Source organism: Cajanus cajan, chromosome 2 (assembly GCF_000230855.2).
Source record: "Cajanus cajan strain Asha chromosome 2, NIPB_CcT2T_4, whole genome shotgun sequence".
Lineage (NCBI taxonomy): Eukaryota > Viridiplantae > Streptophyta > Magnoliopsida > Fabales > Fabaceae > Cajanus > Cajanus cajan.
Genome location: NC_138518.1, coordinates 76,822,302 through 76,835,985, shown reverse-complemented (window position 1 = coordinate 76,835,985; position 13,684 = coordinate 76,822,302). Strand labels below are relative to the sequence as shown.

The 13,684-nt window shown below is 33.6% G+C and overlaps 2 protein-coding genes across 2 annotated transcripts; one reads left to right on the top strand and one right to left on the bottom strand.

Annotated features, from left to right (window-relative positions):
• Positions 1–3,154: 3,154 nt before the first annotated feature.
• LOC109801126 (putative copper-transporting ATPase HMA5) lies at positions 3,155–9,558 on the top strand. Its single transcript, XM_020362125.3, has 6 exons — positions 3,155–3,714; positions 5,536–6,927; positions 7,049–7,303; positions 7,515–7,637; positions 7,727–8,203; positions 8,867–9,558. Exons 1-6 carry the CDS (start codon positions 3,439–3,441, stop codon positions 9,281–9,283), a joined length of 2,940 nt encoding a protein of 979 aa, XP_020217714.1. The 5' UTR covers positions 3,155–3,438; the 3' UTR covers positions 9,284–9,558.
• Positions 9,559–9,791: 233 nt separating this feature from the next.
• On the bottom strand, positions 9,792–13,004 carry LOC109801088 (glutathione S-transferase T1). The gene is made up of 7 exons (XM_020362074.2): positions 12,875–13,004; positions 12,726–12,799; positions 12,388–12,448; positions 11,749–11,802; positions 11,257–11,336; positions 10,512–10,717; positions 9,792–10,364 (listed from the first exon to the last, which is right to left on the bottom strand). The coding sequence occupies exons 1-7, from the start codon at positions 12,943–12,945 to the stop codon at positions 10,152–10,154; spliced, it is 759 nt and encodes a 252-aa protein (XP_020217663.1). The 5' UTR covers positions 12,946–13,004; the 3' UTR covers positions 9,792–10,151.
• Between the last annotated feature and the right edge of the window lie 680 nt (positions 13,005–13,684).

Below are 13,684 nucleotides of genomic sequence, written 5' to 3'. Positions count from 1 at the left end.
ATGTGATAAATTATAACCTTATTAGTTTAATTTGTACACAGTTTTTTTAATGAGAAAAAAAAATAATTCCTAACATGTCGTTGTTAAAATTGTAATTACATTCCTTAAATAAGGTCATAAAAATCAACAACTATTTTACAGCTATAATATAGTGATACAGAAAGATGAATACTACTATCCTAAGTAAAATATATATGATGAAATTATATATATTTCTTATTTTACGACCACGATAACAATATTAAAATTTAAAATTTTATCACATATTATTTAAACCTTAGGCCCAACTTAATGATTCTCTTCCTAATATATATTGTTATATCGTTAAGGATTACTTTCTGTGAAACAGTATTTACATTAAAAAAAATGGAGAAACGAGCAGTTGTTTTCTTCATTGTTATTGCTGTCGAGAGTCGTGAAAGCAATAATATTGAAGAAAAAATTTCTTAAACCGTTGACAAATTGTGATTAATATTAGTTATCCTATACATTTAAAATGATAAAAGGAGAATGACATAAATAGAAATAATTGATCTACACAATATAATATTATAATATAATATTTTTCTTAATAAAATGTAACGATTAAAAAGTGATAATGTATTTGGACAAAAATTACGTCTAAAAACATTTCAGGTTTGTCTTTTCCTAATAGCAGTCTAAATGCGAGGTTTGACTAACATACATGAATAAGGTTTGGAATGTGTTAGAATGGAAATGTAATATTACTAGTATTTAGTATGTAATTTGCACGACATAAATATTTTTTTATATAATTAAATATTTTAATATATAAAATGTATTATAACTAAAATTGTTTATATGTAAATATATTTAAATATATAAATTATATTTTATATTATAATAATTTAAATTATGATATGTACTGGCCAGCCGAGTTGCTGACTTGTCCCTCACCAATCTGTTGACTCGGTCAAAGGTTTACCAGCCTAACCAAGCAGTAAGCTCATTATTGCCGAACTCCTCAGCCCGACACATGGACATCGGAACACCACATCGGCCCAAAGAGGCCACGTCATCAAACAAATAAAAATACAATCTTGTCACTGCGTTGCCCACGCGTTATGGGAACGAGGTGACGGTTATGACACATGGCGTCATGACAAATAGGCGTACGCGAAAAGTCACGACCCCTTGTCAAGCTCGGTCTTAACTCCGAAGACCTACGGTCTTCGGAGCTTGGGGGGCTAGTGTACTATCCGTACCGCTATGCCGAGCTTGAGCTCGGCATCACAGCGCGGAGTGACCTCGGACACGCGCTAGGCGACATCGACTCGCTATCCAATTAGGTCATAAACTGATCTCGGGCCCAAGGCCCAACAAAACCCTAATACACACAAAGGTACGTGCATTACTTATACGAGACTCATACACCCACAAACACTAACTTTAGCATCGGAGTCTCTTTTGCAGGTACCACCCCCATCTTGGAGCATCAAGCGTACCAGCGAAGGAGGCTCACCAATCTTACTCGGAGGATCATCTCTACAGCAGATTTCTGGTAAGAACATGATATAAGAATATTTTTAACAATTGATAATTTCCTTAAGAAATTGCTGAAATTTTATTTAGAGATATAGATAAAACATGGTAGATTTAAAATGATAAATAATTGAGATAGAATATTTTCAAAATTGTTATTTTAGTTCCTTAGATCATTAATAACATATCTAAAAATAACAAATTAAGATGGTTATATTTTATGTGATATTTTTACTGACAAGAACATCAATAGGTCAATTTTATGCATTAATATTTGATAAACTTTTTAACAAAATTTAAATATAAAGACTAAAATAAGATTTCTTGAAATTATAGGGACTAAAACATCAATTTTTAAATTTAAAGGACAAAAAATAAATTTATCCTAAATTAGAGAGACTAAAAACATATGTAAACCGATATTTTTTTTATTAGTTAGTTTTGGTGTTAGTTTGTGAAATGCACCTCTAAATAAGAGAATGAAAAAATATTGAGATTCTCTGAGAAACTGTTTTTAAGATCCTTATATTAAAATAACTATATTAAATTATAGCATTTTTAAGAATTATTTTTTAATATTTTTTAGATTTTTTTTCTTTAATTTTATTAACCTTTTATAACTTTCAATATGTCATTTTTATCTATATTTTTAAATTGGATTTGAATTTATTTTAAAGAGAAATCATTGATAGTTAAAAAATATTATATCATAATATAAATTTTTTATCATAAACTTAAATATATTTTGTATGTTTAAACATATATTTTGATCCTAAAATATCCTATTGTATAATATAGAGTAAATAACTACAACTGGGTGGAATTCTTGCGGTTCAAGCCTATGAAGTAATCCTCTAGACAGATTTTTGCTGACAATTCTAACATGCAAATTGATGTCCTGTCTGGTAGAGTGGTAGTATATATTGAGAGTATCTTTCAGTTCTACCACCACACTTATATATATATATATATATATATATATATATCCATGTAATTTAAAACTAATTAATTAATTAGGTTAAATAATAGTCAACGATAAATAATCAAAAAAGTTTGAGCAGTTTTTGCATATAATTATAAAGAATAAAATAAAAAAACAATATAGAAGTTGTAAAAATATACCAAGGCGATAATCCGTTTATTATTAATATTTATCGGCTCATATTATTTTGGTGTTTACAATAACTCGATATCTAGATGTTTTCACCAGCTCAAACAAAGTCAATGTATCATTTTTTTTACTATTTCATCATTGTAAATTACTAAAAAAAATAATAAGATGATGATTCAATAATTAAATATAAAATAAAACAATTTTTGAAGTGAATCATTAGTAAGCATATAGGACCCACCGACAACCTTGGATGTTTTCAAAATTAAAAAAAAAAAATGATATATATTTGCGAGTAGAAGTCTTACGTAAATCAGTGTCCATCCGGTTTAATAACTTTTTTGTTTCATTTTCTTGCCATGCGTATGTAACAAACATTAAACAAAAGTCAAATCTAATCACTCTTATTTTAATTACCATCATTCTTTTCACCAACGTTAATCAAACTTAAAATTTAAAAGAATGATTAAACATGCTATTGGTCAATTGTCAATACATATTTCTATTGCGATCCTCTACAGTCTAGTAGTGAAACTGCATAGATCTCATCCCTTGATTTTTAAAATTAATGTTTGATATTTATTTCAAAGATCCAAATCCCATATATATATATATATATATGAATAGAGATGAGGAAGAAGATACTGGAATGGAATAACAGATTCCGTCCGTCATATTTTAAATGAAGTCTACATGAAATGAGTCCAATTATATGAATATTATATTAAAATGAAAGGTTGAATGGAGGATATATTATGAAACCTAAAATGGAAGCATAAAAGGGTGAGAGAGGAAGAGAAGTTAGTTAGGGTTTTGGGTTGGCAATGGCGACCAAGTTTTTAGCGTTAGCATGTTTACGTAACAGTGAGGGGCCGAGACCTCACTACCCGTCCATGCCTCGATACCCAAAGGGCGTGACGGAAGAAGAAGGAAGCAGCAACGTATCGTCCAAAGCACTTTTCTCGGTCACCGGAATGACTTGCTCCGCCTGTGCCGCCTCCGTCGAGAAAGCCGTCAAGCGCCTTCCCGGAATCCGCCAAGCCGTCGTTGATGTTCTCAACAACCGTGCACAAGTTCTCTTCTACCCTTCCTTTGTTAATGTGAGTTTTTTTTTTACCAACCCATTTCACACTCATCTTCAATCATCATGTCTTTTTCTTTTTATGTTTTCTCTTAAAATGAATCGTTAATATAATAATTTTAACTATCTTGAATATATATGGTTATATGACCCAGATTTATTCTCCTTCATCATCTCTCCCTCTCATTTTTTATGTCCTTTTCGTCATTTTTCATCATCATCGACATTATTTTTTTCTCATTATATTCTTCAATGTTAAACTCCTTGATTATTGATTTTTATTCAATATGTTATTGGTTTTCACCGTTGAACAATAATAATGTATTTTCTCACATTTTGTTAGAACGTTAGAACTCCTCTCTTTAAGCGTTTGTTTGCTTTTTATGTTAAAAACGTATGTATATCAATATTCAATAGTTTCACATCAAGTTGGTTAAAATAGTGCAGAAACTACTTTTATACGTCAAGCAGGTTAAACCCAACACGCATAAAATCTTTATATCTCGATAAATCTACTTGAAGTTTCTTTCATAAATTTGTTGGAATTATTTTTACATTTACTAATATATTAATGTAAGAAATAGAGGGTTATCAACTTATCATGTGTTCGGGAACCTTGTGGTTAGATAAGATTCATCAGAAGTTTCTTAGCATTGGTTTTAGTATACTCTACTCAACTAATCAAGTTGAGCAACTTGATTAAAAAAAGTCTCAAGTCATCCTTTAAGCACCCGCTGCATAATATGTCACAACCATAACTCAACATTTAAGTTTAAGCAACCATATCTTATTTTATGTGAGGAACGGTTGTGCTCAGAAAAAGATAAAGCTTAAATATAATTTTTTAAGTATTTTTAATATTATTTTCTAGTCAAAATTAAAGTTTCACATCAATTTTATGTAATATTTTAATACTTATTTTTATCATGTGAATTACTGAAATGAAACTTAAATTATAATTGAAAAAAAATAACTATATCTTGGTTTTGTTCACAAGTAAAATCAATCCACTTGATGAATTTTGGAGGTCTGTTTAATTCAAACAAAAGTAGGAGAAATTTTATGATACCTTGGAAAACTTATGAAGTTTGAATATTATCATCGAGAAACTCTCTCTTATGTCAAAACTCATTCAATTATTGAACTAAAAATAATGTATTAAAGCCCTTATATTTTTCTTAGTACGTAACATAACAACACTCTAAAAATAGATGTTGATAAAATATAAATATATTAATTGATAATAAGCCCATCAATTCTTTAGGAGTGATTATGTTGATCAAAGAAAGTCAACAATATCTAACAATTCACCGGTAAATCTTTGATTTTTTTTTTCTAGATGATATGATATTAGTGCGAAACATTAATATTTTTTTTAAAAATAATTATGATATTATTATTAATAAAAACAGTAACTCCAGGCAACCATAACATTCCTTGATATCATTAGTTGAATTAATATTAACAATTTTAACAAACACTTAACACTTGCCGTTGGTACTGTTTGCAAGGTGTAGAAACACACCGATCGAGTTGAACAAAGTGTCTCTTAATTTGTTATAAACCTGACTTAACAGAGAGAAACAAGGAGTTTTAAGTGTTTGTTAAAATTGGGTGGTAATAATATATCATTAGTATATTTGTCGCATGCATGAATCCTGAACGTGTTAATTACACTTGTTGTCACCTTGCATGGCTTCTCTTAATTTTTAACTGATATAGACACTGAGCTTCTTTTCGTACTCATAGTTTCCCTTGACCGTAATTAGATTCTCACAAACGTTTGGTAGAACCTGGTAGAATAATTCAGTAATGTCTCGATGACGGTTTTATTTACTAGGAAGAGAGCATTCGCGAAGCCATTGAAGACGCGGGATTCGAAGCCACATTAATGAAAGATGATAACGAGACATCTGTTCAGGTATGCCGCATACGTATCCAAGGCATGACGTGCACGTCGTGTTCCTCCACCGTTGAATCCGCTCTACAATCAATCCAAGGAGTGCTGAAAGCCCAAGTGGCTCTCGCAACTGAGGAAGCAGAAGTTCACTACACTCCCAACGTTGTCACCTACAACCAAATCTTGGAAGCTGTAGAACACACGGGCTTCCAAGCCACACTTATAAGCACAAGTGAAGACATGAACAGAATAGACCTTCAAGTTGAGGGCATAAGAACAGGTCGTTCCATGAGGCTCATTGAAAACTCTCTTCAGGCTCTCCCTGGTGTCCAAGGTGTAGAAACACACCCTGAGTTGAACAAAGTGTCTCTTTCTTATAAACCAGACTTAACAGGCCCCAGAAATTTCATTAACGTGATTCAAGAAACCGGGTCGAGGCGTTTCAAGGCTAAGATTTTCCCTGAAGAAGGAGGTGGAAGGAATAATCATAGGAAGGAGGAAATCAAGCAGTACTACAGATCATTCTTGTGGAGTTTGGTTTTCACTATTCCTGTGTTTCTAACCTCTATGGTGTTTATGTATATCCCTGGAATTAAGCATGGGCTAGATAACAAAGTTGTGAACATGCTTACTATTGGGGAGGTTATAAGATGGGTGCTTGCCACCCCAGTGCAGTTCATTATAGGGAAGAGGTTTTACTCTGGTGCTTACAAAGCATTACGCCTTGGATCTCCCAACATGGATGTTTTGATTGCCTTGGGGACAAATGCAGCATATTTTTACTCGGTGTATTCTGTGCTGAGAGCTGCTACATCTCATAGTTTTGAGGGTACTGATTTCTTTGAGACTAGTGCTATGCTTATTTCGTTTATTTTGCTAGGGAAGTACCTTGAGGTTTTGGCCAAGGGGAAGACGTCCAATGCAATTGCCAAGCTCATGAACTTGACACCTGACACGGCTATATTGTTGAGCCTGGACAGTGAAGGAAATGTTGTTGGTGAGGAGGAAATTGATAGCAGGTTGATTCAGAAGAATGATGTGATTAAAATTATTCCTGGTGCGAAAGTGGCTTCGGATGGCTTCGTTATTTGGGGTCAGAGTCATGTGAATGAGAGCATGATAACAGGTGAGGCACGTCCTGTGGCTAAGAGGAAAGGAGACACTGTTATTGGAGGAACTTTGAATGAGAATGGAGTGTTGCATGTTAAGGCTACATGGGTTGGATCAGAGAGTGCTCTTTCTCAGATTGTTCGACTTGTTGAGTCAGCACAGTTGGCCAAGGCTCCAGTGCAGAAGTTTGCTGACCGTATTTCCAAATACTTTGTGCCTCTGGTAATTATATTATATATGATATGATTTTTTTTAAAATTATTTGTTTATTTGATTCATGCCTTCTGGACTTCATTCTGTTTATCTAGTACTTACTTTAAAGGGGTTTCAATTCTTTGTGCAGGTTATTTTAATCTCATTTTCAACTTGGCTTGCATGGTTTTTAGCTGGAAGATTTCATGCTTACCCCAAGTCTTGGATACCATCTTCCATGGATAGCTTTGAGCTTGCTTTGCAGTTTGGGATTTCTGTCATGGTCATAGCCTGTCCGTGTGCTTTAGGTTTAGCAACACCAACTGCTGTTATGGTTGGCACCGGAGTAGGTGCATCTCAGGGAATACTTATCAAAGGAGGTCAAGCATTAGAAAATGCACATAAGGTTAGCATTTGATATTAAACTATAGGTCCTTAAATTCAGGATCTTCTTTGTAAATGTTGGTGAAAGTAACATGAACTAGCTTATATTCTGACCCTTTTATTAGCATAGGAACAACTTAACATATTCACACGGGGTTGGACTTTGTGATCATGTTAGAAAAGTTTAGGCATATATACAAAACATTTGAATCTATTTATGGTTTGTGTTGCAGGTGAACTGCATTGTGTTTGACAAGACAGGTACTCTCACTATCGGGAAGCCTGTGGTAGTAAATACAAAATTGTTGACAAATATGGTACTGCGGGAATTCTATGAACTTGTGGCTGCAACTGAGGTAGGCCTTCTATTAATTTTAGAGTTTCACATGCTGGTTCATGAATAAATGCGAATAATTTTACGATGTATAATTGGTTGTTATGTCAGGTGAATAGTGAGCATCCACTGGCTAAGGCTATTGTTGAATATGCCAAAAAACTGAGAGATGAAGAGAACCCCATTTGGCCAGAGGCACGGGATTTTGTGTCCATTGCTGGACACGGAGTTAAGGCCATGGTTAGAAACAAGGAAATACTTGTGGGTAACAAGACCTTGTTGGCCGACCACGATGTTGCACTTCCTATTGATGCTGAAGAGATGCTTGCGGAAGCGGAAGCAATGGCTCAAACTGGAATTATAGTGTCTATAAATAGGGAAGTAGTTGGGGTTTTAGCAGTGTCTGATCCATTGAAACCAGCGGCTCAAGAAGTCATTTCCATTCTCAAGTCTATGAAAATTAGGAGCATCATGGTGACTGGGGACAACTGGGGTACTGCCAAATCTATAGCAAGGGAAGTTGGAATTGAAACTGTTATTGCTGAGGCCAAACCAGAGCAGAAGGCAGAGCAAGTGAAGGACTTGCAGGTACATCATTTAGAATAATACTTTAAGCTTAAACACATGAATGCACGTGTACGACTATCTTATGCTCTAATTCAACTTTTAATTTAAAGGAAAAGAAATAACCGTTGTGGCTCAATCTTGGCCATTGAATGAAGATTGGACGGCATATTTTCTTTTACTACTTCACCAAATTCAAATCAATCATCATGAATCCTAAGACTGCATAAACCAATAATTCCAAAGTTTAGGCTAAAGACACATGAATAGTTTGGACAAAATTTAGATATGGTATCACTACCAATTGTTATTCTTCTATCATAATTGAATTTTAATTTTAATATTACACATTGACATTTAATGGAATCATTACGCTTAATAGCAAGATAAAACTTAAATTTTGATTGAATATCAGCACCAACAAGTACTACATGTAAGTTTTGTCCGAATAGTTTTAGAGTTTAATTTATATACATTCTTTTCATAAAACTTATTTACACAAACATCTAATAAGATTGCACTATTTTACCAAGTCTTCTATTCATTAACACAATCTGGCAATAAGCTAAAGTCATATTAGATGTCTAAATTTAAATTGAAAGTGTGTACAAATTAGACTCATAGTTTTATACATCTATAAAATATATTACCCGTGGTTAACATATCAAGTTCCCTCTTCTTGTTTAGGCATCAGGGTACAAGGTGGCAATGGTGGGGGATGGTATCAATGATTCACCAGCACTTGTGGCAGCAGATGTAGGAATGGCAATTGGTGCAGGTACAGACATTGCCATTGAGGCTGCTGATATTGTCCTGATGAAGAGCAACTTGGAGGATGTCATAACTGCCATTGATCTGTCCAGAAAGACGTTTTCCCGTATCCGCCTCAACTACATATGGGCTTTGGGCTATAATCTTTTTGGCATTCCAATTGCTGCTGGAGCTCTTTTTCCTTCAACAGGATTCCGGTTGCCACCATGGGTTGCAGGGGCTGCCATGGCTGCCTCTTCTGTCAGTGTTGTCTGCTGTTCTCTATTGTTGAAATATTATAGGAGACCCAAGAAACTGGACAGCCTCGAGATAAGGGGCATAAGCATTGAGTGATGTGAAATATGGTGCAGAAGAATTCAGATTCAGGGTCTTATGTTTGCTATTATGTGTTGCTAGTAGGTGGTGACTTGTTTAGTTGTCTGTTACTAGAAATCAATAACCTTGAACAGTTGTCACTTGTCAGATGACCATGAAGTTGTAAATTTGGCTTGCATGATGATGTTTTGCATGTAAAAAATTGTCTCTTATGTTGGAATAATGTACAAAATGAAAATCCTTCAAGCAATTGCACCCGAAAAATTTACAGGAATTAACATGGTGTTTTTCAACACGTAATGACAATATAATGTAGATACGTATGATAGTAGTGATAATTTTAGAGGATTAAAAACACGTTAAGGACTAAAACCACGTTAAGTCCTTTAGATACTAACACGACGCAAGAATTTTATGTGTATAACTGTAAATATGTATCAGTTTCTGGTGTTCCTCAATATCACGTCCCGATCTCAACTGCCACATGCAAAAGGACATATCATTTCAAAAGTTTAGACTGATTAAATGTTCGACACAAGAAAATTAAGTAGTTTTATTTCTTTATTTTAAATGAGAATTATAGACCACCAAGTACAAAGAACCAACACTATTTACAAAATGAACACACGCAATTATTGGCTCATATGGTTAAGAGTGGAGATAGAAAGAGAATACGCAGTTGCCATGTTACAACCACAATACTTCACTGGCAAAATCTACTTATGGGTGTGCGAATTACTCAACACTTGAAAATGATGATCTAGAATTCATGTCTTTATAGGAAGATGTACAGAGCAATTCAAGCCAACAAAGACCAGCCAGAAACCCAAGGCTCAAAGCTGTTGATTAAGTTGTCAGTCTTGCCACAAAGTTGAAGTCATGGCTTTCACATCTTTGAATGGCCATCCATCTTGTTGCTAGGCTCATTCTCAGTTTCAGCTGCCCTTGAACGCTGCTGTTCAAATTTCTTTTTAGCTCTATAAAGGATATTATGCACTTCTTCAAAGTATGGGTTTGTTGCAGTTCTTGTATCCTCAATCCACTGAAGAACTTTCTTGTATGGAGATAATATCCTACTTCGATCCTTCTCGTCCAAAACCTAAGTTTATTCGCAGTTTAATTTTACAAATTCATGTAAAAAGCAATTATACCACCAATCACCATTCTAACTCAACGGAAGATTTCAAGATATTGAGCCAATTTAGTCGGATGCGGCATCAATAATTATTAAGTCACATTTAGTTACCTCAAGTTGCATGAGTTCACAAACCATGCTGAGATCTGCTATAGATGGCTGAGAGCCACCAAGCAGGAAGCATCCCTCTCCATTGAGCCATATATACTCTAGTTTTGTTAAAGAAGACAATAGAACTTTCTCTGCTTCAGAAGCTGCTTTTGGATTAAGTGGACGGCCAGTTGCAGGTCCTAGTACAGTATCTAGAACATAGTTCACTGCAAAAAGGTGGTGTGCTTCTGCCGGTTAGTCATAGTTTACAATAGACGAGCTCGTTCTATAAACAATACGAGAAAACAAAGATGGTCTCGGCTAAAACATATGATTTAACATATGACTAGCAGCAATGGTAAAATATATTCTTTTAACAGATGTTGCTTTTAAAGTAAAATCGGTAGAATATGAATAATTGAATATATTCATAGTTGCATAACAGCCAGATACTAATTTAGTTTACTTAATACAAGTGAGCAAATATTTAATCCCAGTTTGATCCATATAAAAAATTATTAAAGATATTGCCAATTTCGAGTTTCCACTCAAGTATACATACAACAAACTACAATGCTCATGCTAACTACCAAGTATGCAGAAGACAACGACTGTATGATTGAATTTTCTTTTGGTAGTTAGTAGTCAGTAGCTATATGTTACAAGCTTAAGTAGTGCACAAGTTTCTATAGAACAAACTCAACTGTTCACAGCAAATCACATTACTCAAAGGAGTTGAATGTATGGATATAGTCGTGTACAGCACCTGCTCCATGTCGTAAATTAGAGTGATGCCAATCCAGTACTAAGTTAATTTTGGCTCTCCTGAAAATATCACTTGGATACCTGATACATCAAAAGGGAAAGCTGTCGTAATTAAACTAAATAATTATAAATTCTGGATGCAAAATCCACAAATGAATGGCAACTAGGAATTTTAGATTGTGGAAAATGCATTTCCAAGCAGCATAAAATTGGATTTAGAATCAATGCATTACGCCTTTTTTTTTTTAAGTTATTTATTTTATTCCATTTCATCCTAATATGTATTTTCAAATAAACATCCAAAAGTCAGGAACAGGAGCATTAGAAATTGACAATAAACCTTGGTCATGATTAAGGCCCTTCTAAATCATGTTCAACTAATGTGTCGTGAAACAGCCCTACTCTGATATTTATACAACAAGTATTTTTTTTAAAAAGACCAACTAGTTCAGGATTTCAGAAGCAAAAGAACTAAAAAAGAGGTTCTACTAACCAATGGTCAGCAATTCCAGGAAAAGCAGAAGCTAAATAGACAAGGATTGCATGGCTGCAAAAAGAAAACGAGGTTTATTTAGAACGTATAATAAAATCAAAGGGCAAAAATATTCCGATTCAGGGAAATTCAAAATTTAAACATCACAGGATTTACAGAAACTAGAAAAGTATACAGGATTTACAGAGATTAAAAAAGTACAGGTGACAGAACAGAAGAGATATGATTTAAAAGCAAAAACATCATTTAATCATTCTACCCCATTTACATAAGCATTAAAAAGAAGGATAAACTCATTAATCCACCAGAAATTGCACAGTGCACAACATGGTTTGTTCACTTTCCTAAGCCATGATGCACATAGCCCACAGTAAAGCACAAAACGGACATTCACAGTGATCGTTTCTAATACCACTCTACATGTATAAATCATCCTATGGCAATAATTATCATTAGAAAAAAAAAAAAAAGCTTTGATACAATCTTAAAATATGAGTTTGAAACTGACTTGTAAATTAATAATTGTCTTTCATTTACATAAAGTACTTTAGTCATATTATTAGTGGATGCGGGTCTCCAACACTTTCCTCTCCGGTGACAAGTGCAATATAGGTGGGTTTAACCCTCATCAATAATTACCTCTCGGAGAGATTGAAGCTTCCATGAACAATTGCCGGAACTTTCTGCAAAGGGTTTACTTCTGCAATAAAAGTACATTTTAGGTCAACAGCAGAACAGACCACAAAATTTTCACCAGTCACTATTCTATGCAAAACAAACGCACCAGATTTTGGGAACTATTCATACTCCTTGAAATGAACTTAAACGGATACTAACTATTAAATTTTCCATCAACTACATAGTAAATGGCATGACAAAACACTACAATCTATAATTATGTTACTTTGTCAAGTGAATACTTAGAAGAAGGTGCATATGCTTGTTTTTCATCCTAAACTAGATGAATAGATAGATACCTCTGAATTCAGGAGAGAGGTGGTGGCGTTTGGAAATGTCTACTTTGATCTCCTCAAAGTCAATTCCGTTAAACCTTTTTACCACACAGAAGAAGCAGAGTTTGGTTCATCATCGTTATGGTTTATGAGAAGCATGAAGAAATAAGTACCTGCAGAATATGAGAACTGCACGAGAAGGCTGGGACATTCGATCAGCATACACCTTCAGTTTCCCCATCATCGCTTACAAAGCACCACTTTGACTTTAGTATACTTATCTACCTATATCGGTTGCTGTGCCTTACCAAAATAGTATAACAATCACTTTATATATATATATATATATATATATATATATATATATATATATATATATATATATATATATATATATATATCCTTAAACTAATATATCTATGGAATAGCAATAAGGAACTTGCCTTTTTTCCCTCAGGAATAAAAACAAGACTCACCGTGTGTTGGACAGGTTTTTCCATTTTCCATGCATAGACGCTAAAATGAAAAGGTAAGCATACGTTACCAATGCAGCTCAATTCTATTACTAACGACTAATTACTGGATAGTCCTCATCACGTGGCCGTTAATCATATAATCAAATGTAATGTAATCATTATTTTTTTTAAATTAAAAAACTTAAATATATGTTATCATATAATAGTTAGTTAGAATTATAGACACGGTAGTCCTAGATAACTTAAAATTTTCATTACTAACTTGTTAATGTGTCTTTTGGATTAATAGGAACATGAATAAACATGTGCACTCCATGAATATGAAAAAAAAAATCTAAAACTAATTTATGTATATAAATTAATTTAAGTTTATGAAAAAAATTATTTGATTTTTTTTTTTTGCTCAAAGTACTTACCGCAAAATTTTCCGATGAAACCCTAATTGGGTAGAAAATTTGCAATTGATACAGAACAGTCAAGGGGAAAAACGTTCATTTAGTTTCGGAT

Excerpts from the sequence above, each read along its gene's own strand:
- LOC109801126 (XM_020362125.3), top strand. The coding sequence starts at position 3,439 with ATGGCGACCAAGTTTTTAGCGTTAGCATGTTTACGTAACAGTGAGGGG. Across the intron at positions 6,928-7,048 it reads CCAAATACTTTGTGCCTCTG|GTTATTTTAATCTCATTTTC; the intron begins GTAATTATATTA and ends TTCTTTGTGCAG. Across the intron at positions 7,304-7,514 it reads CATTAGAAAATGCACATAAG|GTGAACTGCATTGTGTTTGA; the intron begins GTTAGCATTTGA and ends TTTGTGTTGCAG.
- LOC109801088 (XM_020362074.2), bottom strand. The coding sequence starts at position 12,945 with ATGATGGGGAAACTGAAGGTGTATGCTGATCGAATGTCCCAGCCTTCT. Across the intron at positions 12,800-12,874 it reads GCAGTTCTCATATTCTGCAG|GTTTAACGGAATTGACTTTG; the intron begins GTACTTATTTCT and ends TGTGGTAAAAAG. Across the intron at positions 10,718-11,256 it reads TAATTTACGACATGGAGCAG|TGAACTATGTTCTAGATACT; the intron begins GTGCTGTACACG and ends ACCTTTTTGCAG.